The 27,710-nt window shown below is 42.0% G+C and overlaps 1 protein-coding gene across 2 annotated transcripts in view; it reads left to right on the top strand.

Moving 5' to 3' along the window:
- The window catches only part of usp9 (ubiquitin specific peptidase 9), a 269,941-nt gene that overhangs the window by 92,903 nt on the left and 149,328 nt on the right, over positions 1-27,710 (top strand). For both annotated transcript variants that reach the window (XM_067992885.1, XM_067992886.1), the window contains exons 13-15: positions 4,555-4,691; positions 16,671-16,804; positions 26,796-26,883. In XM_067992885.1, the coding sequence (XP_067848986.1) occupies positions 4,555-4,691; positions 16,671-16,804; positions 26,796-26,883 (359 nt within the window). The remainder of the gene's footprint in view (positions 1-4,554; positions 4,692-16,670; positions 16,805-26,795; positions 26,884-27,710) is intronic.

A 27,710-nucleotide genomic window follows, 5' to 3' on the forward strand; every position in this document is an offset into this window, starting at 1 on the left:
ACTTTCCCTGTAACTGATGTCAGGCTAGCTGGCCTGTAGTTCCCTGTTTTCTATCTCGCTCTTTGAAAGGCGATGTTACATTTGCTACCTTCCAATCCACTGGGACCGTTGCAGAATCTGGGGAGTTTTGGAAGATCACAGCCGATGCATCCACTATCTCTGCAGCTACCTCTTTTAGAACCCCAGGATGTAGGCCATCAGGTCCAGGGGATTTGTCGACTTTTAGTCCCATTAATTTCGCCAGTACTTTTTCTTTAATACTAATTACTTTAAGTTCCTCACTCTTATTACACCCTTGGTTCCCCACTATTTCTGAATTAAGAACTTGTTGATTGTAAACTAGTTATTTTTCACCGCAGTTTTTGGCCTGAGCATTGAATACATCACCCAGGTGATCAAGGGTGCGAAAAGAATATTACATTGTAATGGATTGAGAATGTCTCACCCATTATGTATATGTATAAAGCTCAATAAGGGAGGAAGCACTGCTGCATCTAATAATGGGAAAAAATCCGGAACACAAGAGATCTAGGCAATAGTGATCACAACATAAGGTTTAAGATAAAGATTGAGAAGGACATAAGTAAGACTAAGACCAAAGTAATAAATTGGAAAAGGCTGATTTTAAGGGGATGAGAATGGAACTAGGGAAAATACACTGGAAAAATTTACTGACAAAGAAATAGAACAGCAGTAGGAAACATTTAAAACGGTGATCAATAGAGTCCAGGAGAAATATATCCCATGAAAAAGCAAGAACTATCTAGCCAGTAATGATACACCATGGATGAATTAAGAAAAAGGCATACACTAAGTACATAGACAACAAGGGAGAGGATGACAAAAGCTACTACGAAAAGATTAGGAAAGACATTTAAAAAAAAAACTATTCGGAAAGCAAAGAGAAACTATGAGAATAAATTATTAAGGAATATAAAAAGAAATAGTAACGTTTTCTGCAGACACATAAATAACGAAAGTAAAATCAGGATTGGGATAGGGCCACTAAGGGATACACACAATAAACTCCCAGGTAATGATAGCGAAATGGCAGAAATATTAAATAATTACTTTGCCTCCGTATTTACCATGGAGACTAACATGATGGGCATTACATTAGAAGAAGAGATCAAAAAAAGATATAAAGACATTTAAGATAGAAAGGGAGGAGATAATTGATAAACTAGTCAAAATTAAAGAGGAAAAAACCGCTGGTCTGGATGGATTGCATCCACGCATATTAAAAGTTCGGGAAGAGACAGAAGAGGCACTATTACATATCTCTCAAAATTCATGAGAAAAGGCAATAGTGCCAGAGGACTGGTGGACAGTTAATGTGACTCCTATATTTAAAAGGGAAGATAGAACCAGCCCAGAGAACTATTGATGGTGGTGGTAGGAAAGATAATGGAATCCTTACACAAAGATGTAATAGAAAAACATGTAGAAACTGAAAATATAATGGAGAATAGTCAGTGTGGATTTCAAAACAGAAGGTCATGATTGACCAACCATATTGAATTCTTTGCCATTGTCTGCCCTGTTACTATTTCAATGTAGTAGATGTAATATATTTGGATTTTCAAAAGGCCTTCGATAAGATACCAGATAATAGACTCATGATTAAGGTCAGAACATGTGGAGTCGGAACAAGTAGCAGAATGAATAGCAAGCTGACTACAAAGCAGAAAACAGACGGTATGGGTAAACGGTAGTTGCTTAGATTGGCAAAAGGGGGCCAGTGGTCTTCCACAAGGATCAGTGCTGGGACCACTGTTGATCATTTACATAAATGATTTGGACTCTGGAATTGGAAATACAATTTCAGAATTTGCGGACAACTCCAAATTGGGGGGTTTGGTTAATACTGAGGAGGACTGCGACAAAATACAGGAAGACATAATAAAATTTGCAGAATGGGTGTGAAATTGGCAAATGAATTTCAATATAGACAAATGTGAGGTGGCACATTTTGGTAGGAAGAATAAGGAGGCCACATAATCCTTGGAAAATAAGAATCTAAATGGGGTGGAGGAACCTGGGGATCCGGGTACACACACCGCTAAAAGTAGCGACACAGGTTAATAAAAAAAAAACTCGAACAAAGTACTGGAGTTCATTTCTAGAGGGGTAGAATTGAAAAGCAGGGAAGTTATGTTAAACTTGTATAGAACCTTGGTTAGACCACACTTGGATTACTGTGAACAGTTCTGGTCTCCACATGATAAGGATATAGAGGTACTGAAGATGGTGCAAAAAAGATTTACTAGGATGACACCAGAACTCAGGTTACACCTATCAGGAAAGTTTGAGCAAGCTGGGGCTCTTTTCTCTAGAAAAGAGATGACAGAGGGTTGATCTGATAGAGGTCTTTTAAGAATATGGACGAGCTTGATAGGGTAGACATAGAGATGATGTTTCCACTTGTGGGGGAGACCAAAGCTAGGGGCCATAAATATAAGATAGTCACTGATAAATCCAATAGGGAATTCAGGAGAAACTGATTGATTTACCCAGAGAGTGATAGAATGTGGAGCTCACTACCGCAAGGAGTGGTTGAGGTGAACAGCATAGATTCATTTAACGGGAAGCTAGATAGGCACATGAGGGGAAACATAGCAACATAGAACATAGGAGCAAGAGTAGGTCATTTGGCCCTTCAGGCCTGCTCCACCATTCAAAATGATCATGGCTGATCGTCTAACTCGGTACCCTGTTCCCGCTTTTTCCCCATATCCCTTGATCCCTTTAGCATTAAGAAATATATCTTATCTCCTTCTTGAATACATCTAATGACTTGGCCTCCACTGCCTTCTGCGGTAGAGAATTCCGCAAGCTCGCCACCCTCCGAGTGAAGAAATTTCTCCTCATTTCTGTTCCAAATGGCATACCCCGTATCCTGAGACTGTGACCCTGGTTCTGGATTCCCCAGCCATCGGCAACATCCTCCCTGCATCTAGTCTGTCTGGTCCTGTTAGAATTTTATATGTTTCGATGAGATCGCCTCTCATTCTTCTAAACTCGAGTGAATATAGGCCTAGTCGACCCAATCTCTCCTCATAGGTCAGTCCTGCCATCCCAGGAATCAGTCTGGTAAACCTTCGTTGCATTCCCTCCATAGCAAGGACTTCCTTCCTCCGATGAGACCAAAACTGCCTGCCACCTGGAAAAAGACCCATTTATTCCTACTCTCTGTTCCATGTCTGTCAACCAATTCTCAATCCATGCCAGTATATTCCCCCCAATCCCATGTGCTTTAATTTTGCACACTAACCTCTTGTGTGGGACCTTATCAAAATCCTTCTGAAAATCCAAATACACCACATCCACTGGTTCTCCCCTATCCTACTAGTTACCTCCTCAAAAAACTCCAGTAGATTTGTTCAGCATGATTTTCCTTTCATAATCCCATGCTGAGTTTGTCGAATCCCGTTAATGCCTTCCAAGTGTTCTGTTATCACGTCTTTTATAATAGAATCTAGCATTTTCCCCACTACTGATGTTAGGCTAATTGGTCTGTAATTCCCTGTTTTTTCTCTCCCTTTTTTTAAATAGTGGGGTTACATTTGCCACCCTCCAATCTGTAGGGACTGTTGGAGAGTCTATAGAATTTTGGAAGATGACCACCAATGCATCCACTATTTCCAGGGCCACTTCCTTTAGAACTCTGGGATGCAGATTATCAGGCCCTGGATAGGAATAGAAGGATACGTTGATGGGATTAGATGAAGAAGGGTGGGAAGAGGCTCATGTGAAGCATAAACACTGGCATGGACCTGTTGGGCTGAGAGAATGTACAGCACAGAAACACCCAATGTAATTCTAGTTTATCTTTTTTTAAATAAAAATGTCTGCCTTCTGGAAAACCTTTTTTTAAAACAGCGCAGTCTAAGATAGCTGGCTTTGCAATTGAGGGAAGTTCTCTTCTGAAGCTAGGCACTGAAGTGAGTATTTTACCTTGGGTTCCAAGCACACTCATTAGGTACATGACATAAGGTCTTATCCCACACTGTTCCTTTGGTATAAATTCACCCTGAATGTCTGAAGTTTTTCCTTTTAATGGAAAATACCTGTTTTTGCAGCATGATGGAATATCCAAATGACCACAAATAGCATTCAAAAACCAACGTTGCCAGTACAATAGAAGCAAAAGTGAATAGAACTTGCTTTTCTATTTACTGTTGGTGTAAATGAGATAACCTGGCCAAATAATGCTATGTGCTTTGAACAAAAAATGTAACATTTGCAAGAAAGTGGGCTGAGGAACAGGCTTTCCTTTCTCTGTTGTTTATCTGCTACCCTGTGAAATAGAAAAGCAGTCACTTTGTGGTTCACTGTGATGGCAGTTTGGAGCTTAAAGTTGATCTCCCAAATTTATGTGCCGTTGTATCCCCTTGTTTCAAGCAAACATTTGTTTTGAAAAGTTATACTTCAAAATAAGCATGCTTTCTTATTTTCTACGGGGAAGAGGAGGAATCACTGAGCATTAGTGGAGTTTAGTTTAACTTTCTGTAATATTTATATAAATACTGATGCCAATTGCTATTTAAATAGGACCGAGACACCCAAAAGATCCAGTGGATAGATCGTTTTGTGGAGGAACTACGTACAAATGACAAATGGGTCATTCCTGCTTTGAAACAAATTAGGGAAATCTGCAGTTTGTTTGGAGAAGCACCACAGAATTTGAGGTAAGAATAAAGACTGTTGCTAAAAATAGTTCAGAACTTCTGGTAAGCACTGAAGCAGGCAACCTTCCCAAAAGTAGTGATAGTTTGCAAATAAGAACATCGGGTTTCATTGTTTCAAAAGATTGTCACTCTTCGGTTGTGTTCATTATGTGTAAGTAGCTTGATTATTTCACATTTAAAAACATGTACATCTTAAAAGTTGTGTTTCAGTTATATGGTGTCTAATAGAAATTGAGACTAATTTGAGCTGCTTTTAGACATCATACTTCTAAGTTAAAGCTAATAGATCTCCTGTGATGTTGCTCATGGTGAGTCAGAGGATATCCTGTTTTTAAAAAAAATTACAAGTGTGGTGGGAAATAAGTTATGACAGTTATGCGCAAGTCTTCAAATATATTCTACGTAGTTGGCCTCTGGGTGTTGAATTAAATGAACTGAGGCAGTAAATAAATAGAAGGCCTCAAGGAAAGAAACACTGAATAAATTAAGTATCAGGCCTTGGCAGTAGTGGCAGGAATGCAGCAGCAGCAAAGCTGGGTTTGTCTAGCACAGGCTGTTTGAGGATAAATAACTGAATTACAGGCATATAGATTCATACCTTTTTGAAATGTAAATTTAATCAAATAAATTACAGTTGCAAGTTACTGATCTGCATTTGAGTCTCCAGACCCTTGGTGTTTAAGCAGCTTGGTGCCATCTTGAACAGCCATGTCATTTTCACCTACAGTACTGTGTAAGAGGCCCAGTTTTAGGCTATGGTGTTTTTGTCCCCCCTTCAAATAGCGATGTCTCTTAACTTTACCCCACCAGAAAAAGTTTGATTTCCCAAACTTTCGGAGCGACTGTATTGATTGACGGTTCTTGGGTTAGTTTGCAAGAACTTTCATCGTTATTTTAAATTGTACAAATCTAACTCATCTGCCTTTCCAGAAATGCATCCTGAGCTGAGACGTCCCTTGATTGGTCTGACTGTGTTTGATCTGCAATATGGTTGTCAGTGAATTCGGGTCCATGCTTTTTAAATGTGCATTGAGTGTCATGACTGCTGTCACTGCTGATTTCAGGGTGTAAAGCCTGAGTCTGTCTCCTCAAAAGGGCTATAGTTGCTGGTGTCAGCTTTGGCTCAGTGATAGTACTTTTGCCTATGAGTCAGAAGGTTGTGGGTTCAAGCCCGAAAGAGACATGAGCACATAATCTAGGCTGGCACTTGTGTGCAGTACTGAGGGAGTGCTGCACTGTCGGAGGAGCCGTTTCAGTTAAGATGTTAAACCGAGGCCCCATCGGCCCTCTAGGGTGGACATAAAAGATCCCATGGCATTATTCGAGAAAGAGCAGGGGTGTTCTCCCGATTGCCTGACCAACATTTATCCCTCAAGCAACACCTAAACCGGATGATCTGATCATTTATTTCATTGTTGTTTGTGGGAGCTTGCTGGGTGTAAATTGGCTGTGAAGTTTCCTACATTATAACATTGACTACACTTCAAAAATACTTAATTGGCTGTGAAGTGCTTTGGGATGTCTGGAGGTCATGAAAGGCGCAATATAAATACAAGTTTTTAAATGATCCATTGACAAAATATTTCATGCAGGGAAAGAAAGTGGGAAGCATTGGGTAAGGACCTTCTCCTTCGAGACTGCCCAAAGTACCCAACATAGAGTGAACTTGGTTAAGATTGTGTTCCTTCCTGACCCCTTGTTTCATTTCTAAATAGAGCTGTTCGATAATGTATTGACCCTGATACTGCTACCAGAAGTGGTGGAACATTTGGCAGCTCTGATGCCGCTTGTAGTGAAGAGCCCTACAGTTTTCACTGAGTTTAAGAGGCTAATTGTTATTTTGAAGGGACTTCCTCATTAATCTTGGTAGGGATCCCATTCAAGGCATGGCTTCCCCTTCAGTTGATGAGACTCGTTATGGTACTGGCTCAGTGTAGATCATTGAAGCGTATTGCATTTTAGTGGGTGTGTACATCCAGAAAAGCCTCATCTAGCTTTTTCTGTATGCACTTCCATAGCATGAATCATTGAAATGATTTGGCTGGATGAAGAAATGATCATTCTGAGAGCCCTTTTTCAGGAGGGACCTCATTCCCAGACTTTGTGGCCCTCACTATGATCCATCAAGATCCACTTCACCTGCAACTTGGATGGATTTTGAGATATGTAAGTGATCTCTGGAACTGTTGTGGTGATACAACATTTGGAGAGAGCAAGCTTGGAGGAATAAAGTTGCAACAATTGATTATGATTGTCGAATTGCTGGAATCCAGGAAAGTCGACTTTGAAGGCTTGTGATGCTGAATGGAAATGTCTTGCGCAGTTGCCACAATAAAAGCTTCAACCTATTGGTGCCAGATACGAATCTCATGAGACTCCATATTACTACTGTTTCTACTATCACCAGCACCTGGTGAGGAATATACTAGCTTCATGTCATGTGATTTGGGAAGTGTGACCATTCAATATTTGAGAAGAGAAAGGGCATCATATCTATGTTAGGTAATTGAACAATGTAGTTATCTGCACTTTTGTGTTGCAGCAAAGCAGTTTCAACTTCATGGTGATGCAAAAATGACAGTACAACACTCGAGTTAGGTCCTGATCTCACTCTGGAACATAGTGGGTTTGATACTATGTGGTTTTAAAAAGAAAACACTTAACTCACCCATCTTGTCCAACTATCACCCTATCTTCAGTCTCTTTCCTTTCAAGCACCCTTGAACATCATATCCTACTACATAGGAACAGGAGGAGACTGTTTCTCCCCTCGAGCCTGTTCCATCATTCAGTCAGATCTGTACTTCAACTCCATCTACTTGCCATGATCTGTATCCCTTGATACTCATACCTAACAAAAAATCTATTGACCTCAGTCTTGAAAAGTTCAATTGACCCAGCATCCACAACCTTTTGGAGGAGAGAATTCCAGGTTTCCACTACTGTGTGTTGAAAAAGTGCATCCTGATTTCACTCCGAAATGGCCTAGCTCTAATTTGAAGTTTGTGCCCCCTTCTGGATTCCTGCACCAGAGGAAATGTTTTCTCTCCTGAAACTGTTCAAATTCTCCCTATCCAGTTTTCACCCTGCTCATGGGACCAAAATAGCTCCAGCCAATTTCACAAATGAAGCTCTTTGTAACTGGTGCATTATCCCTCCTGCTCCTCAATGTTTCCACAGTGTTCAATACAGTTAACCATTCTATTCTCCTCCAACTCCCCTGTTCCATCGCTCAGCCCTATAGGATTGTTCTTGTGTTCCATCGCAAACCACCTGAATGCAGATAGTATATCTCCAGCAATAGCTGCTTTTCCCTCCCCCCAATCCATCGCCTCTGAGGTACATAGCAACAGAAATAGGCCATTCAGCCCATTGAGCCTGTTCCACCATTCTTTTAGATCATGGCTAATATGTATCTCAACTCCATTTACCTGCCTTTTCTCCATATCAGTTGGTACCCTTACCTAACAAAGATCTATCAAAGTCAGTTGACCCAGCATCAGTAGCCATTTGGGTGGGAATATTCCAGATATTCATTACCCTTTATGTGAAACAATGCTTCCTGATTTCACTTCTAAATGGCCTAGCTCTAATTTTAAGCTTGTGCCCCCTTGGGTTTGGATTTCCCCCACCAGAGGAAATAGTTGCTTTGTATCTACCCTATGGAATCCCATTATCATTTTAAACACTTCGATTGGATCACCCCTCAACTTTCTAACTAGGGAATACAAACCAAATTTGTGCTAGCTATCCCCATAATTTAAACCTTTAAGCCTTGGTATCATTCTAGTAAATCTGTACTGTAACCCCTCCAAGGCCAATATATTCTTCCTGCGGTGCAGTGCCCAAAACTGAGTGCAGTGCTCCAGATGGGTTCTGACCAAGGCTCTGTACAACTGAAGGATCTATCCTCGGCTGCCCCTTCAACAGCATCATCTGCAGGCAAAGGGTCAACTTTCGCATGTTCTTATTATACCCAGCTCTACCTCTCTTCCACTTCTCAATTCCCTGACTGCCTCTGTGCGATGAGACTGTTTGTCCAACATCAAATCCTGAATTTTATCATTTCTTCCAGTTCAGCATCAGGCAGACTGAATCTGTCGTTTTTGACCTGTGCCATGACCTCCGGGCACTCAGGCTCAACTAGAATCATAGAAGTTTACAACATGGAAACAGGCCCTTCGGCCCAACATGTCCATGTCGCCCAGTTTATACCACTAAGCTAGTCCCAATTGCCTGCACTTGGCCCATATCCCTCTATACCCATCTTACCCATGTAACTGTCCAAATGCTTTTTAAAAGACAAAATTGTACCCGCCTCCACTACTGCCTCTGGCAGCTCGTTCCAGACACTCACCACCCTTTGAGTGAAAAAATTGCCCCTCTGGACCCTTTTGTATCTCTCCCCTCTCACCTTAAATCTATGTCCCCTCGTTATAGACTCCCCTACCTTTGGGAAAAGATTTTGACTATCTACCTTACCTATGCCCCTCATTATTTTATAGACTTCTATAAGATCACCCCTTAACCTCCTACTCTCCAGGGAAAAAAGTCCCAGTCTGTCTAACCTCTCCCTATAAGTCAAACCATCAAGTCCCGGTAGCATCTTAGTAAATCTTTTCTGCACTCTTTCTAGTTTAATAATATCCTTTCTATAATAGGGTCACCAGAACTGTACACAGTATTCCAAGTGTGTCCTTACTAATGTCTTGTACAACTTCAACAAGACGTCCCAACTCCTGTATTCAATGTTCTGACCAATGAAACCAAGCATGCCGAATGCCTTCTTCACCACCCTATCCACCTGTGACTCCACTTTCAAGGAGCTATGAACCTGTACTCCTAGATCTTTGTTCTATAACTCTCCCCAACGCCCTACCATTAACGGAGTAGGTCCTGGCCCGATTCGATCTACCAAAATGCATCACCTCACATTTATCTAAATTAAACTCCATCTGCCATTCATCGGCCCACTGGCCCAATTTATCAAGATCCCGTTGCAATCCTAGATAACCTTCTTCACTGTCCACAATGCCACCAATCTTGGTGTCATCTGCAAACTTACTAACCATGCCTCCTAAATTCTCATCCAAATCATTAATATAAATAACAAATAACAGCGGACCCAGCACCGATCCCTGAGGCACACCGCTGGTCACAGGCCTCCAGTCTGAAAAACAACCCTCAACAACCACCCTCTGTCTTCTGTCGTCAAGCCAATTTTGTATCCAATTGGCTACCTCACCTTGGATCCCGTGAGATTTAACCTTATGTAACAACCTACCATGCGGTACCTTGCCAAAGGCTTTGCTGAAGTCCATGTAGACCACGTCTACTGCACAGCCCTCATCTATCTTCTTGGTTACCCCTTCAAAAAACTCAATCAAATTCGTGAGACATGATTTTCCTCTCTCAAAACCATGCTGACTGTTCCTAATCAGTCCCTGCCTCTCCAAATGCCCGTAGATCCTGTCTCTCAGAATACCCTCTAACAACTTACCCACTACAGATGTCAGGCTCGCCGGTCTGTAGTTCCCAGGCTTTTCCCTGCCGCCCTTCTTAAACAAAGGCACAACATTTGCTACCCTCCAATCTTCAGGCACCTCACCTGTAGCGGTGGATGATTCAAATATCTCTGCTAAGGGACCCACAATTTCCTCCCTAATCTCCCATAACGTCCTGGGATACATTTCATCAGGTCCCGGAGATTTATCTACCTTGATGCGCGTTAAGACTTCCAGCACCTCCCTCTCTGTAATATGTACACTCCTCAAGACATCACTATTTATTTCCCCAAGTTCCCTAACATCCATGTCTTTCTCAACCGTAAATACCGATGTGAAATATTCATTCAGGATCTCACCCATCTCTTGTGGTTCCGCACATAGATGACCTTGTTGATCCCTAGTTACTCTTTTGCCCTTTATGTATTTGTAGAAGCTCTTTGGATTCTCCTTTGCCTTATCTGCCAAAGCAATCTCATGTCCCCTTTTTGCCATCCTGATTTCTCTCTTAACTCTACTCCGGCAATTTCTATACTCTTCAAGGGATCCACTTGATCCCAGCTGCCTATGCATGTCATATGCATCCTTCTTTTTGACTTGGGCCTCAATCTCCCGAGTCATCCAAGGTTCCCTACTTCTACCAGCTTTGCCCTTCACTTTATAAGGAATGTGCTTACCCTGAACCCTGGTTAACACACTTTTGAAAGCCTCCCACTTACCAGACGTCCCTTTGCCTGCCAACAGACTCTCCCAATCAACTTCTGAAAGTTCCTGTCTAATACCATCAAAATTGGCCTTTCCCCAATTTAGAATTTTAACTTTTGGGCCAGACCTATCATTCTCCATAGCTATCTTAAAACTAATGGAATTATGATCACTGGTCCCAAAGTGATCCCTCACTAACACTTCTGTCACCTGCCCTTCCTTATTTCCCAAGAGGAGGTCAAGTTTTGCCCCCTCTCTAGTCGGGCCATCCACATACTGAATGAGAAATTCCTCCTGAATACACTCAACAAATTTCTCTCCATCCAAGCCCCTAATGCTATGGCTGTCCCAGTCAATGTTGGGAAAGTTAAAGTCCCCTACTATTACCACCCTATTTTTCTTGCAGCTGTCTGTAATCTCCTTACATATTTGCTCCTCAATTTCCCGTTGACTATTTGGGGGTCTGTAGTACAATCCTATCAAAGTGATTTCTGTCTTATTTTTCAGTTCTACCCATATAGACTCAGTGGGCGAACCCTCGGATATATCCCCTCTCACTACTGCCGTGATGTTCTCCCTAATCAAGAACGCAACTCCCCCTCCTCTCTTACCTCCTGCTCTATCTTTCCTATAGCATCTGTACCCTGGAACATTGAGCTGCCAGTCCTGCCCCTCCCTTAGCCATGTTTCAGTAATAGCTATAACATCCCAGTCCCATGTACTCATCCATGCCCTGAGTTCATCTGCCTTGCCCATCAGACTTCTTGCATTGAAATAAATGCAGTTTAATCTAGACTTCCCTTGGTCTTTGCCCTGCTTTCTCAGACCATCTGTCCGGTCATGTTTTGTACATTCTCCCTTACTGCCTTTTGTTTCTGTCACCACTTTACTTCCCACTGACTTCCTGCATCGGTTCCCATCCCCCTGCTACATTAGTTTAAACCCTCCCCAACAGCACTAGCAAACACTCCCCCTCGGACATTGGTTCCAGTCCTGCCCAGATGCAGACCGTCCAATTTGTACTGGTCCCACCTCCCCCAGAACCGGTTCCAATGGCCCAGGAATTTGAATCCCTCCCTCTTGCACCATCTCTCAAGACACGTATTCATCCTAGCTATCCTGTCATTCCTACTCTGACTAGCCCGTGGCACTGGTAGCAATCCTGAGATTACTACCTTTGAGGTCCTACTTTTTAGTTTAACTCCTAACTCCCTAAATTCAGCTTGTAGGACCTCATCCCGTTTTTTACCTATATCGGAGGGGGAGGGTGAACTGGCTGTTCACCCTCCCCCTCCAGAATGTCCTGCAGCCGCTCCGAGACATCCCTGACCCTTGCACCAGGGAGGCAACATACCATCCTGGAGTCTCGGTTGTGTCCGCAGAAACGCCTGTCTATTCCCCTTACAATCGAGTCCCCTATCACTATAGCTCTGCCACTCTTTTTCCTGCCCTCCTGTGCAGCAGAGCCAGTCACGGTGCCATGAACCTGGCCGCTGTCACCTTCCCCTGGTGAGCCATCTCCCCCAACATTATCCAAAACGGTATACCTGTTTTGGAGGGAGATGACCGCAGGGGACCCCTGCACTGCCTTCCTACTCTTCCTCTGTCTGTTGGTCACCCATTCACTATCTCCCTCAGTAATTTTTATCTGTGGTGTGACCAACTCACTGAACGTGCTATCCACGACTTCCTCAGCATCACGGATGCCCCACAGTTTGTCCATCCGCAGCTCCAGAGCCGTCAAGCGGTCAAACAGTAGCTGCAGCTGGACACACTTCCCGCAGGTGAAGGAACCAGGGACACAGGAAGGATCCCTGAATTCCCACATCCCACAACAGGAACATGACATGGGTCTGGGATCTCCTGCCATGACTTGTCTAAAACACACTCTCTCATATTCTGTTCTGCACAAAGTTTTGTTTGTCCATCACCCTGGTCCTCACTGACCAACATGGACTTTTTGACCCCAAAGTATTAAATTCAAAAATTTATGCTCTATAAATCCTTTTGTAGCCTATTTTTGCTATTCCCTCCCAAATGCTCTGTTCCTCCGACTCCAGCCTTCTGTGCAATTCCCCACCTCGCTACTTTGGCCCGTTGTTGGAGGTGGACTCTTCGGATGCCTCAGTCCTACTCTCTGGAAGTCTCCCTATGGCATTTCCAACTCTCTTTACTTCTTCAAAAGCCTTCTCAAAACACATTTCTTTGTTCAAGTTTTAAGTCACATCTTCTAACTTTTTTCCTCCTAGCTGTTTTCCTTATTCTTTGTTATGAAGTGCCTTGCAGTGTTTTTCATGTTAAAGGTGCTATATAATGCAAGTTATTGCTACAGTCATTGAATACAACTGCAGAGTGGTGTCAAACACGGTTTAAGTAGTGCTGAATGGGCGTTGGTGCTCCTAAGTAAATTTATTGCATTTTTTTATATTTTGGGACATTGGACAGTGCTGTTGGGGTTCTCAAAACATTTAAAATTTGTCTTTTGGGAGCATTGAATTGTGCATGCATTTAAGAATGTGTGCGCAGAGCTATTTCCTGGTTGGCAGAGTACCAAGTAGTATAATAAGGGTTTTGCTATAACAGCAGTCTTAAGTCTCATTCTGATTTTACTTTTTGTCTTTGCTGCTTTATTTAAATTCTGATTTTTCAATGGTGAGAATTTGAGGGAAGTCCAATGATCAGGTCTTGTACAGTGATGCTAAAAGCCCTATTTCAGTAATAAAGCTAATCTTCAATCAGGAGTAGCTTCATTAATGTAATAACCTTTTATAACTATCGTCTATTTTTGTCTTGATTGACTTGTGATGAAGTACCATTCCGCAGTTGCCAGCAGCTTTTCCAGTTGATTCTTCATGTATTGATCAATGTATTGCAATCAAAGGCAGTTTTCAAATTGGATGCACTGCCACTCGAATTCTGTTAGACCGTGACAGTATGATCTCATCCTGTTGCGATAACCGTGGTGCTTTGAGAGTTAAACCAACTTTGATTTTCCAGCCAGGGGTTGCATTTATTTATTTTTCAACCAAATGAGCATCGTGGCCAACAAGAAAACTGACACAACTTGATTTTTAACAATTTTTTCTTTGGCCATTGATCTCTATGAAACGAGACTTATTTTGGAATGGGATATTTAGGTTGAACAGCAAACTGTAAAAAGTTTTAGGGGTGGCTGCTGAAGGCAAAAATGAAAAGTGAACTATTTTGAGATATATATCTTGGTTAAATATTTGAGAATTTTGTCTTAAACCTGCCTCCCGAAAAGTCAAGGTGAATAGCAGAGGTTTGTACCTCGTAAGAGATACAGGTAGCAAAATTTGCTCGCTGGAACATGACTAAAATTTATGCCACCTTGATTGCTTTGGTTTTTGACAGGATGCCTATTAGGCACAAGATAAAATTGGCAAATGTACAGGAAAATAGGCTTAAGAAATTTTCCGATGTTTAGAGTATACTTTTTATAATCAACTTATTACGTAGACCATGATATACTAGATTTTTGTTTCTGCTGTTATCAGAATTTTTTGCAGAAAATCCATTGAAAAATGGGCCTGAATTGCAGGTGTCAATTTTGTTTATAAAAATTGATCTGTGATTTCTATATGTAATGCACTCTACTTAAATAGGAAGACGATTCTGCCCAAAATACATATAGCACTTTGTTTTATTGGTTGAATGTGCTACATACTTCAACTACAAAATGTTGCTGCACAAAAACTCGTGTTTGTGGTTCCCTACTCTAATTTTAATGTCAAGTTTGTTATACAAACTATGTATATCCTGTTAGATTAAGTTTGACTTTGATTACATCCCAAACATCAGATGCAGTAGAAAGTTTTGCTTGGTATTACAGGTACTGAAAACAGATTAAATCTTTGTTAGGGTATGCTTCTGACCACTAGATATTCAAACTGGCTCCCCAAAGTAAGCAGAGGCCTCTCCTGCTCAATATTTTTTTGTATTTGTTACCGTACTCTCATGTTTCTGTTGGTGCTCTTTGTTTTCTGTTAGGTGGTTAACATTGATCGGACATAAGGTCCCCAAGAATGTTAGGGGTCTCTCACGCAGGAAGGTTTGAAAATCACTGTCCTGGGAGTTACATGGATGCAAAGTTGATAGAGGAGGTATTAGAAAGGCTGGCTGTACTTAGTGGATAAGTCACCAGGTCAGGATGGGATGCTGAGGGAAGTAAGGGTGGAAATTGCAGAGGTACTGGCCATAAACTTCCAATCATCGTTAGATACAGGGGTGGTGCCAGAGGACTGGAGAATTGCAAATGTTACAACCTTGTTTTAAAAAGGGTGTAAGGATAAACCCAGCAACTACAGGCCAGTCAGTTTAACCTTGTTAGTGGAGAAACTTTTAGAAACGATAATCCGGGACAAAATTAACAGTCACTTCGACAAATGTGGATTAATTAAAGAAAGCCAGCACGGACTTGTTAAAGGCAAATCGTGTCTAACTAACCTAATTGAGTTGCTTGATGAGGTAACAGAGAGGGTAGATGAGGGCAATGTGGTTGTGTGTATATGGACTTCCAAAAGGTGTTTGATAAAGGGCCGCCTGATGGGCTTGTCAGCAAAGTTGAAGCCCATGGAATAAAAGGGGCAGTGGCAGCATGGATACGAAATTGGCTAAGTGACAGGAAACAGGGAGTAGTGGGGAACAGTTGTTTTTCGGACTGGAGGAAGGTATACAGTGGTCCCCAGGGGTCGGTACCAGGGCCACTACTTGATGTGTGTTAATGACTTGAACTTGGGTGTACAGGGCACAATTTCAAAATTTGCAGATGACGCAAAACTCAGAAGTGTAGAGAACAGTGAGGAGGATGTGATAGACTTCAAGATTACATAAAAAGGCTGGTGGAATGGAAGGACACGTGGCAGATGAAATTTAATGCAGAGAAGTGCGAAGTGATGCATTTTGTCGGAAGAACGACGAGAGGCAATATAAACTAAATGGTACAATTCTAAAGGAGGTGCAGGAACAGAGACACCTGGGGGAATGTGTCCACAAATCATTGAAGGTGGCAGGGCAGGTTGAGAATGAGGTTAAAAAAGCACATGGGACCTGGGCTTGATAAATAGAGGCATAGAGTACAAAAGCAAGGAGGTTATTCACCTTTTATAAAACACTAGTTCGGCTATAGCTGTAGTGTTGTGTCCAATTCTGGGCACTGCACTTTAGGAAGGATGTGAAGGCCTTAGAGAGGGTGCAGAAAAGATTTACGAGAATGATTCCAGGGATGAGGGACCTTCGTTAGGTGGATAGACTGGAGAAGCTGGGGTTGTTCTCCTTGGAGCAGAGAAGGTTGAGAGGAGATTTGATAGAGGTATTCAAAATCTTGACAGTAGATAGAGAGAAGCTGTTCCCATTGGCAGAAGGGCCGAGAACCAGATTACACAGATTTAAGGTAATTGGCAAAAGAACTAAAGGTGACATGAGCAAAAACTTTTTTACGCAACGAGTGATTATGATCTGGAATGCACTGCCTGAAAGGGTGATGGAGGCGGATTTAATCATGGCTTTCAAAAGGGAATTGGATAAATACTTGAAGGAAAAAAATTTGCAGGGCTACGGGGAAAGAGCAGGGGAATGGGACCAGCTGGATTGCTCTTGCAGAGAGCCGGCACGGGCTCGACGGGCCAAATGGTCTCCTGTGCTATAACCATTCTATGATATCGAAAGTGGCCTTATCAGTCAGTACCATAGTGGATTAATTTTTGAGCATTGTCAGTAGTATTGATTAACATAAATGTTTTCTTTGTAGTCAGACCCAAAGAAGTCCTCACGTGTTCTATCGGCATGACTTGATTAACCAGCTTCAACACAATCATTCATTGGTCACCCTGGTAGCTGAAAATCTCTCTGCATACATGGAGAACATACGGCAATTTCACAAAGGTAAAACAAGTAACTTGTTTCCTGGAGAAAAATGAAGTTCAACACTTTTTAACCACAGCTTAAAGTGCTTACTCAGTTAAATCCAATTTGTTGTGAAGAATAGGGTTCCCATAGCAGAGCATCACAAGTTTTAATCCTACTGTTGATTTGTTAATTTGGGTGAGGTTTGTGATTTCTCAGATGAGCCCAATAGAATGTTAGGCAACAGAATTCTCCATTTCCAGGAAGGAGGGGAAAAGGAGTCGTCTGGCAATACTATATCTAAACTGTTGACTTGATAGGTGGAATGATTGTTCTCTAGAAACCTGTGCTCCAGATTGACTGGAAGAATAACTATGCTGGTGGGAAGAAATAGTAAAGAACCTAAAATGGGGACAGAGTGAAAAGGGGCTCAACAAATCATTGAATATTAACTTGATAGATGCCTTTGAAATAAGTTGTTAAAAGTGGCTCTTCAGTTTTTCTCATTTAAGCGGTCTGAAGTACCATGCAGTCAAATGTAGTGTTGGGGAGTACAGGAGATGGGAGAATGAAGAAGCCTACTTACTTTGTCCTGGAAGTAAGTTGGCTTTAGCCACAGAGTAGTGGACAATGCAAACGGTTTTCCTCAAGCTGTAAGGATTCAAGTGGGTCCATGAACAGGGTGAATGAGCTGGTAGAAGTCTCTTTGAATTTGATGCAGAAACTTGGTTGTTGACATTTATAATCTTGTCTTTTAATATCTATATATTTGAAGGTCGTGCCTAGCCCGTTGGAAAAGCGTCACACCTGAAAGTGTTGCATTTCAGGGCGTCATGTCATTAACGATGGATTGAAACAAGGATTTACCTGCAAAATCATCAACCAAATATATGATTAAATGTCAACAAATATAAATAAGTTTAATTCAGTTTCCAGGCACTAATAAGGATCGAGGAATCAGCAGTACAATGAGCAGTTGAATAGATCAATTCTTCTTGAAAGCTACCAATTCCACTGGCATGTATCAAGAAATACTAGTCTTAAACTAGTAAGTAGCAGAAACTGCTCCAATCTGATTTTGATTTGAGCTATCATGTTAAATTCATATGTCTTTCCCCCCCCCCTCCCCCCCCCAAAAAAAAAGCCCTAAAAGTTACTGGTTAAACAAAAAATTGAGTAATTATAAATATAACATTTATTCTTACTCATAGATTTGACTCTACGGTGCTCTAAATCCCTGTAAAATATTTTGTGAGCATCTTGCTCCTCTTGAGAACCTGAGGCTTAATTTGGAGTATGTGGCTTATATGTCAGTTATTAAGTTGGGCCTGTCACCTGTTTTTCCTGCCTTGGTTCCTCCTATTTCACTGCAGCCCATGTCAATCATGGCAAACCCTCACCCTCCCATTTTGGCTCTACCACTGTCTGCTAAGGTTACAAGGGCCCAAACTTTTTCCTGGTGCTCTGCACAAGGGCCTAACTCAAGTCATTTCATTCTGGACTTAACCGCTCCTTCATTTGCAGTTTTCTTATCAACTGGTGCATTTCCACTTTTTGCCTTTCTGCCTGAATGCAAGGCTGCTCGCCTGTCTGTCCCAAGTACTTGCTGGGCCACCTGCTTATAAACCTACATCGCTTCCCAAAATGCGTATTGCCTGCCTCCTTGTCCAAAATCATTCCCAGCCCACCCATTCACTCGCCCGCCTTCTGAGTGCATCTTTGCCAACTGCCCTGAGTGCTTTCACTAATGGTATGTCACAAGTGGAGGATGCGCCAAATGGAGGAGGCAAGTAGTGAGCAGGTGTGTCAATTGGAGGAGGACGAAGAGGAGAAATAAGCAGAAATAATTAAGAGAAACCAGTGAGGAAGGTGAAAGAGTAAACTTAACCAGTACAAGAATTCTTAGGTAGAGGGGCACAAGTATTCTTCTGATAGGACTCTGTTCAAAAAAGTTTGGGAACTAGGAGCATACAGGGTAAGATAAGGCAAAAAAGGGAAGCTTATGTCAGACACCAAGAGCTCAATACTGCAGAAAGCCTAAAGGAGTGTAGAAAGTGCAGAGGTGAAATTAAAAAGGAAATTAGGAAAGCAAAGAGAGGGCATGAAAAAGTACTGTAAAGTACAAGTAAAATTAAGGAAAACCCAAAAATGTTTTATAAATACATAAAGAGCAAGAGGATAACTAAGGAAAGAGTAGGGCCTATTCGAGACCAAAAAGGTAACCTATGTGTGGAGGCGGAAGATGTGGGTATGGTTCTTAATGAATACTTTGCGTCTGTCTTCACAAAGGAGGGGGACGATGCAGAGATTGTAGTTGAGGAGGAATGTGAAATATTGGATGGGTAAGCATAGTGAGATAGGAAATATTAAGAGGTTCATCATCTTTGAAAGTAGATAAATCGCCAGGCTCGGATGAAATTTATCCCAGGCTGTCAAGAGAAGCAAGGGAGGAAATAGCGGAGGCTCGGACCATCATTTTCCAATCCTCCCTGACTACAGGTGTGGTGCCAGAGGATTGGAGGACTGCTAACGTTGTACCGTTGTTTAAAAAGGGAGAAAAGAATGGACCAAGTAATTACATGCCAGCCAGTTTAATCTCGGTGGTGGGCAAATTATTGGAATCAATTCTGAGGGACAGTATAAACCGTCATTTAGATAGGCACGGATTAATCAAGGACAGCCGGCATGGATTTGTTAAGGGAAGGTTGTGTCTGACTAACTTGATTGAATTTTTGGAAGAGGTAACAAGGAGGGTCGATGAGGATAGTGTGTTTGATGTAGTCCACATGGATTTTAGCAAGGCTTTTGACAAAGTCCCACGTGGCAGACTGGTTAACAAAGTAAAAGCCCATGGGATCCAAGGGAAAGTGGCAGATTGGATCCAAAATTGGCTCAGTAGCAGGAAGCAAAGGGAAATGGCAGATGGGTGTTCTTGTGACTGGAAGGCTGTTTCCAGTGGGGTTCCGCAGGGCTCAGTACTAGGTCCTTTGCTTTTTGTGGTATATGTTAATGATTTAGTCCTAATCATGCCCCCTACATTTAAGAAGGTTGCAGATGATACAAAAATTGGCTGTGTGGTTGATAGTGAGGAGGAAAGCTGTAGACTGCAGGAAGATATCAATAGATGGTCAGGTTGGCAGAAAAATGGCAAATGGAATTCAATCCGGGTAAGTGTGAGGCAATGCATTTGGGGAGGGCAAACAATAAATGAGCTCACCGATGCTCAGTTTGGGTTCCGCAAGGACCACTCGGCTCCAGACCTCATTACAGCCTTGGTCCAAACATGGCCAAAAGAGCTGAATTCCAGAGGTGAGGTGAGAGTGACTGCCCTTGACATCAAGACAGCATTTGACCGAGTGTGGCACCAAGGGGCCCTAGTAAAATTGAAGTCAATGGGAATCAGGGGGCAAGCTCTTCAGTGACTGGAGTCACACCTAGCACAAAGGAAGATGGTAGTGGTTGCTGGAGGCCAAACATCTCAGCCCCAAGACATTACTGCAGGAGTTCCTCAGGGCAGTGTCCTAGGACCAACCATCTTCAGCTGCTTCATCAATGACCTTCCCTCCATCATAAGGTCAGAAATGGGGATGTTCGCTGATGATTGCACAGTGTTCAGTTCCATTCGCAACCCCTCAGATAATGAAGCAGTCCGCGCCTGCATGCAGCAAGACTTAGACAACATCCAGGCTTGGGCTCATAAGTGGCAAGTAACATTCATGCCAGACAAGTGCCAGGCAATGACCATCTCCAACAAGAGAGAGTCTAACCACTTCCCCTTGACATTCAACGGCATTACCATCGCCGAATCCCCCACCATCAACATGCTCGGAGTCAACATTGACCAGAAACTTAACTGGACCAGCCACATAAATACTGTGGCTACAATAGCAGGTCAGAGGCTGGGTATTCTGCGGTGAGTTACTCATCTCCTGACTCCCCTAAGCCTTTCCACCATCTACAAGGCACAAGTCAGGAGTGTGATGGAATACTCTCCACTTGCCTGGATGAGTGCAGCTCCAACAACACTCAAGAAGCTTGACACCATCCAGTACAAAGCAGCCCGCTTGATTGGCACTCCATCCACCACCCTAAACATTCACTCCCTTCACCACCGGCGCACCGTGGCTGCAGTGTGTACCATCCACAGGATGCACTGCAGCAACTCGCCAAGGTGGCTTCGACAGCATCTCCCAAACCCACGACCTCTACCACCTAGAAGGACAAGGGCTGCAGGCATATGGGAACAACACCACCTGCACGTTCCCCTCCAAGTCTCTCACCATCCCGACTTGGAAATATATTGCCGTTCCTTCATTGTCGCTGGGTCAAAATCCTGGAACTCCCTACCTATCAGCACTGTGGGAGAACCTTCACCACCTGGACTGCAGCGGGTCAAGAAGGTGGCTCACCATCACCTTCTCGGGCAATTAGGGATGGGCAATAAATGCTGGCCTCGCCAGCGTCACCCACATCCCATGAACAAATAAAAAAAAGGTTACGCTGGAACTGTATAAAACACCACTTAGGCCACAGCTTGAGTACTGCATACAGTTCTGGTCACCATATTACAGGAAAGAAGTGATTGCACTGGAGAGGATACAGAGGAGATTTATGAGGATGTTGCCAGGACTGGAGAATTTTAGCTATGAGGAAAGATTGCATTGGCTGAGGTTGTTTTCTTTAGAACAGAGGAGGCTGAGGGGTGATTTAATTGAAATGTATAAAATTATGAGGGGCCTAGATAGAGTGGACAGGAAAGGACCTATTTCCCTTAGCAGAGAGGTCAATAACCAGGGGGTATAAATTTAAAGTAATTGGTCGAAGGATTAGAGGGGAGCTGAGGAAAAATTTTTTCACCCAGAGGGTGGTAGGGGCTTGGAGCTCACTACCTGAAAGGACAGTAGAGGCAGAAACCCTAATCACATTTAAAAAGTACCTGGATATGCACCTGAAGTGCCATAACCTACAAGGTTACGGACCAAGTGCTGGAAAGTGGGATTAGGCTGGGTAGCTCTTTTTCTGCCGGCACAGACACGATGGGCCAAATGGCTGCCTCCTCTGCTTTAAATTTTTCTGTGTTTACTTGTAATCAATTAGATAGCTCTGTAAAATGCTCACTTTACTCATGTTGCAAAAACTACTCAATTCAATAATATTGAAAATGGAGGTCTGCTACCTAAATTTTAATCAAATGTCTTCAGCTATTTTCTTCGTGTCTGTGGTAAAAGCATTTACTTAGAAAATGGAGGGAGTGCATTAACATTAGTCTTTTTTTCTCCCCCCTTACTTCAGACGACTTAAATTGTCCCCTGTTATTTGAACCCTTCACTGGAGCGAACAATTTGTCTGGTTCAACGTGATCAGTTCCCTTCATAAACTTGAAAATTGCAATTAGGTCACTTTTTCAAAAAAGCCCAACTTCACTGACCTTTTCCCAAAACTCAAATCTTGATATCCTGAATTACGTCTCTGTCTGTGTACTTCAAGGACAGGAATATCCTCTCTATCATTAGGTGACTAGAACTTCACGCAGTCCTTCAGAGGGGTCTGAATTCAACAATACAATTTAATTTAATTTGTACTCTATCCCTCAACTAATGCAACTCAGTCCCTTATTTCTTTTTTTTCTACTGTGGGTAAGTATTCTGTTAATGATGGACTTATCCATTATGACCCAGAGAGATCTCAGTGTATGGTACCACGGTTTCATTGGACATACAGCTACCTGTTTGTTTCAATGTTTCCACATACGAATTAACAAAGGAACATAAAGATTGGAATGAGAAACAACCATTGGAACTTCCCCTTCTGCAGTCAGTGTTGTCTACCTCAATCATGCACATCCCTGCCAAGAACTCTATATGCTCTTCCTAATTTATGTGAATAATTCAGATCAATAGTTCTGTAATCTCAAACCCCCTTCTGAAGTATTAATTTATATTTTTAAGTTATCTTATGATCCAGAATTAAGTACTTTTTCTAGTAGTTCATATGTCCACTGTCATGTGGAGGGGAAAAAATCTGATCTGTCGTCACGCTCAAGACTTGTGAATTTTGTAGTTGTCCTTGACTTATGTACTTGCTGTTCAAGCTAAATAGTATGCTTATCTATAACCTTTGTTCTTCTACAGACCTGTATCATATCTGCTTTCAGTTTTTTCTGCAGCAAAAATAAGTTCAATAACCTGAATCCTTCATAACTTATTCCCATAAGGCTTAGAATTATCTTTGTTTATCTAATGTATGTACTTTGAAATAATGCCAAAACTACACTGTACTACAGAATTGGCCTCACCAGTGACCTTTGCAACATCCTCATAACTTGTTCTGACTTGTAATCAGGGGCTCTCCACATGAAACACAGTACCTGATTTTATTATTGACGGTTGTTTCACATTGATGTGATTTTAGGCTGTGATCACACCCCAATCATTTTCCTTTTCCACTCCTGCTACTGAACTGTAAAACAGGACCCTTTCATGTACAAATTTTTACAATTCCCTACTTCTGTATCCATTACCTTGTATTCATGTTAAAATCAATGTGCCATTTCTCACTCTGTCTGCTTAATTGGTGTAAGTCCTTCAGTACTGTCAATCTCTTTTCTGCTAGTTACTTGTCCACATAATTTTCTGCCCATATCATTCACAAATAATATGAACAGAGGATGACACAAAACAGGTATTTGTGGAACAGCATTGGTTACTGCCTCCCAGACTCTGAGTCATTAGGTTATGGCAGCGTTTCCCAAACTGTGGGGTGCGCCCCTGAAAGGTTCCAAAGGGGGGGTGCGAAGAGGTCGGAGAATAAAATATTTTCAGAAAAAACGATGTTGAGGTGTGTCCCAAAGACAACGCTTTTGCTGTGCTCCTGACACACGTGTAGCAGTTTGGGACACTGCCTTAGATTGCGATAATCCACTCGAGTGACCAGGGAAGTCCCTCAAAATGGCAATGACATCACTCCGGCATAACCACCTTTGTTCCAAGGAGAACAATCCCAGCTTCTCTAGTCTCTCTACATGACTGAATTCCCTCATCCCTGACCATTCTGGTAAATCTCCTCTGCACCCTCTCAAAGGCCTTGACGTCCTTTCTAAAGCATGGTGCCCAGAATTGGACACAAAACTCTAGCTTAGGTCTAACCAGTGATTTATAGAGGTTTACCATAACTTCCCTGCTTTTGCACTCTATGCCTTTATTAATAAACCCAAGGATCCTGTATACTTTATTAACAACCTATTGACTTGTCCTGCCACCATCAAAGATTTATGTATGTTAACCCCCAGGTGTCTCTGTTCCTGCACGCCCTTTAAAATTTTAACATTTAGTTTATACTGCCTCTCCTCATTTTTCTTTGCAAAATGCATCACTTCACACTTCTCTGCATTCAATTTCATCTGCCATATGTCTGCCACTTTCACCAGTCTGTATGTCCTTCTGAAGTCTGTTACTATCCTCCTCGCTGTTTACTATATTTCCAAGCTTTGTGTCATCTGCAGCTTTGAAATTATGCCCTATATCTGCAAGCCTAGGTCACTGATGTATATCAAAAAGAGCAGTGGTCCCAATACCGACCCCTGGGGAATACCACTGTATACTTCCTTCCAGTCTGATAAACAACTGTTTACCACTACTCTCTCTGCTTTCTGTCTCTTGTATCCCTGCTGCGTCTGCCCCTTTAATTCTTTCAAATTACAAATGAGGAAGTCTAATCAGCCCGTCTTAATTCATCCATTCATAATGATCCTACAGTACCCCCATTGCAGCAACAACAACTACTTGCATTTATATCAAGATTTTAAATTTAAATTCAACATGTGAAGCGCCTTGGGACTTTTTCAAAAGAGTGTGATCAGACAAATATTGACACAAAGCCAAAGGAGGAGCTTGGTCAAAGAGAGAGGTTTTGAAGGAGTGTCTTAAAGAAAGAAAGAGCCAGAGAGGCTTAGGGGGTGGGGTTGGGGAGTGGGGGCGGAATTCCAGAGCGTAGGACCTGGACGACTGAAGGCACGGCCGCAAATGGGGTAAATAGAGTGGGGGATGTCTAAGAGGTGACGTGTTTGGAGGAACACAGTTCTTGGAGGGTTGTAGAGCTAGCGGAGGTAACAGGTAAGAGAGGAACAAAGCCGTGGAGGGATTTGAATGCGAGGAAGAGAATTATAAATTGCAGCATCCAATTTTTAAAAAATGATTTCAGGGATTTTGTCTTCACTATTCTACCTGTAAGTCTATTCCATACGTTAACCCCTCCTGAATTTCCTGGCATCCGTTCTAAATTAACATTTTACTATTTCAAAACTGTGTCGCCTTGTCATACTCTTGGAGTTTAATCTAATGTAGCATTCCAACTTTTCCATTCCCTTAACTTTCTTATCTACCCCTGAAAAGCCTAAGTTTATCCCAAGTTGTTAATCATAACTCAAGATGTTAACACTTGAGCATTATTGCTCTTTTCTGCACTGCCTCCAATAATTACTTGTCTCTGTTGTTTCTCTGCGCAGGACTTGTCAGATTGCACCTTTAATATTGTGTTGAGACCACTGGATGGTCTTGAACAATTGCACATTGGGCCAAATCTTGCTGGAAAAATAACGGCTGTTATTAATGCGCAAATCGGCCAGCAAGTTCAGGGGGATTAAGAGATACACCGTGAGTTAGAATTTCTAGAACCTGCTGGTCGATTTACGCCGCTCTGCTGTTTGCTTCCCACAAACGGCATCTCGCCCTTAACCTTGCCGTTATTTTTAAGAACTTGCTGGGTTTGCACATTAATTGCCCATTGTATACCGCAGAAAGTTAGGGCTGGAACATAACGTAAGTACCCTTTTAATGACGTGATAATTGTTAATGCAATGCCAATCAATCTCTCCGGCCCGGAAAGGGAACAGTTTAAACTGTTTAGTCTCATTCCTGCATGTAGTAAATTCTTCTTGGAGATTTAAAGAATTTCACTTCACATTTTCAAATTTTCTTTTTACTTTTTCTTTCTTTTTCTTAATGCAATCTTTCTTTCGCTCTCTTTATTTCTCTTTTTGCACCTGATTTGACTCCCATTCACCCTCCTTCTCCATCGTTTGTTTCTTTCTCAATCCTTAAATCTCATTAATTAATGAGATAGACTGTTGGTCCTGCCATTCACTGAGGTCCCAGATGCCTCGTTGCCCTTGCCACGCCGTTATCAGCTCTTTCTTCCAGCAAGTTATGGTGTCAAAAAATTTCGAGCTGAAGGGTGCAGGAAAATGTCTAACAGCAAGATTTTGCCCTTTGATTTCACCCATTGCCTCAGTTATCTAAAAGATTTCTGGGCATAAAGTTTAGCTGAAGATCACACTGAACATGTTGCACCCCACACAATTTGTCCTTCCCTAAAGGATGCCTGCCAGGATCATTACAGGCTTTGGAATCCTTCTGCATCCAGCTTTGCAATCGCTGGCCCTACATATTGGAGAGTAACCAACAGACATTGTAAGAATATGCTTCCCTTATTTTGCTGTTGTACAGCCCTGCTCATAACAGGTATAAAACATCAATGGGACAAGCTAGTTGAAATGAGTGATAAATAGCTGTAACTCAAATTTCCAGTATTTTGGGTCCTTTCTTGGAGGCTTCCAACACACAATGTAAGCTCATCCTTTTCCCTTTCGTCCCTGACGAGGAAAAATACGTTAGCAGTCCCATTTAAGCTCCACATAGGGTGATGACCAAACCCAGCCTGGCTGCTGCTCTACCCAAGCTTCCGAGTGTCCCCGACTGAGCTGAACCCCAAGGACTGTAATCATGTTGTCTCAACCATTTAAAAGTGCGACATTCCCAGCAGATGTGCAGCTAATGTATTCTCCTGAAAGCACCATATGATAAAACTGTAGTGACCCTGAGATGTATAATTTTTCTGTGAATATAATTTTTTTTAAGTTGTTTGTAATCCTGCTTAACCATGGATTGTTTTGGCTTTCATTTGAAATAGAAATACTGTAGCTGAAAGTGCAGCGAGTTTCTTGTGCATTAACGGGGAACTGTGTATCTTGCAGAGAACCCGGAGTATGATCCGCAGACAGTACGGCCAGGGAGTCGATACAGCCATGTACAAGAAGTCCAAGAGCGACTTAATTTCTTGAGGTGAGTTAATTTATTTATGAAAATTAATTGTTTTTTTTACAGTTTAGACAGCAACCTGATCAGGATTTCTTGCTAATAGTTGATAATTTAGAGAATGCACTGCAGCTGAGGTAATGGAAAAGATTTCCAACCAGAAAGGTGTGGATTAAATTCCAAGACTGCATATACAACTAATTCATGCAATTCCTCAGCCTTGCAAGAAGTGATTTGTTGCATCTATTTTATTTGTTGAAGTGGAGGATCTAGTGTGAATCCAGATCCGAGGTAAAAGTGATGGCCTACTCGTTGGAAAGGTCCACTCTTCCATGGAGGATGACACTAAGTTATGATCTGAGCACTAGGGAATACAAATGAAGAGGATCATTCTTCAGCTGCAAAGCTGCCTCCATGTATCATTCTTCTGCACAACTAACCCCTGTTTCTTTGGTCTGAATGTTACATATTTGGTTAATACTGTATTTGTAACTTATTTTGCTGTGGTGTTGCTTTGCTTCTCCTGCGAAAAGAACAGATTTGTAAGAAGAACATTCTTTTCATGTGTTACTGTATACATGAGATCACAGGACCAATTCTCTTCTTTCTTCCTTCCCCCCCCCCCCCCCCCCCCCCCCCAAAGCACATGTCTCTTGCAGTGAAAATGTCTTCAACGGTGATTCTTTTGACTTTGTTGGTTTCTGGGTTTAAGTTAGACATATGTCCATTAAACTTTCAATCTGAAGCATAAAAGATAACCCTAATTAATAACTTAGTTTTAGGGAAAAGAAAACTCTTGTCATTGCATGTTAGATTATCAGTGTGCTATAAAGTTGTATTGGAGTTTGTGCTTC

The sequence above is a fragment of the Heptranchias perlo genome, chromosome 11, assembly GCF_035084215.1.
Source record: "Heptranchias perlo isolate sHepPer1 chromosome 11, sHepPer1.hap1, whole genome shotgun sequence".
Lineage (NCBI taxonomy): Eukaryota > Metazoa > Chordata > Chondrichthyes > Hexanchiformes > Hexanchidae > Heptranchias > Heptranchias perlo.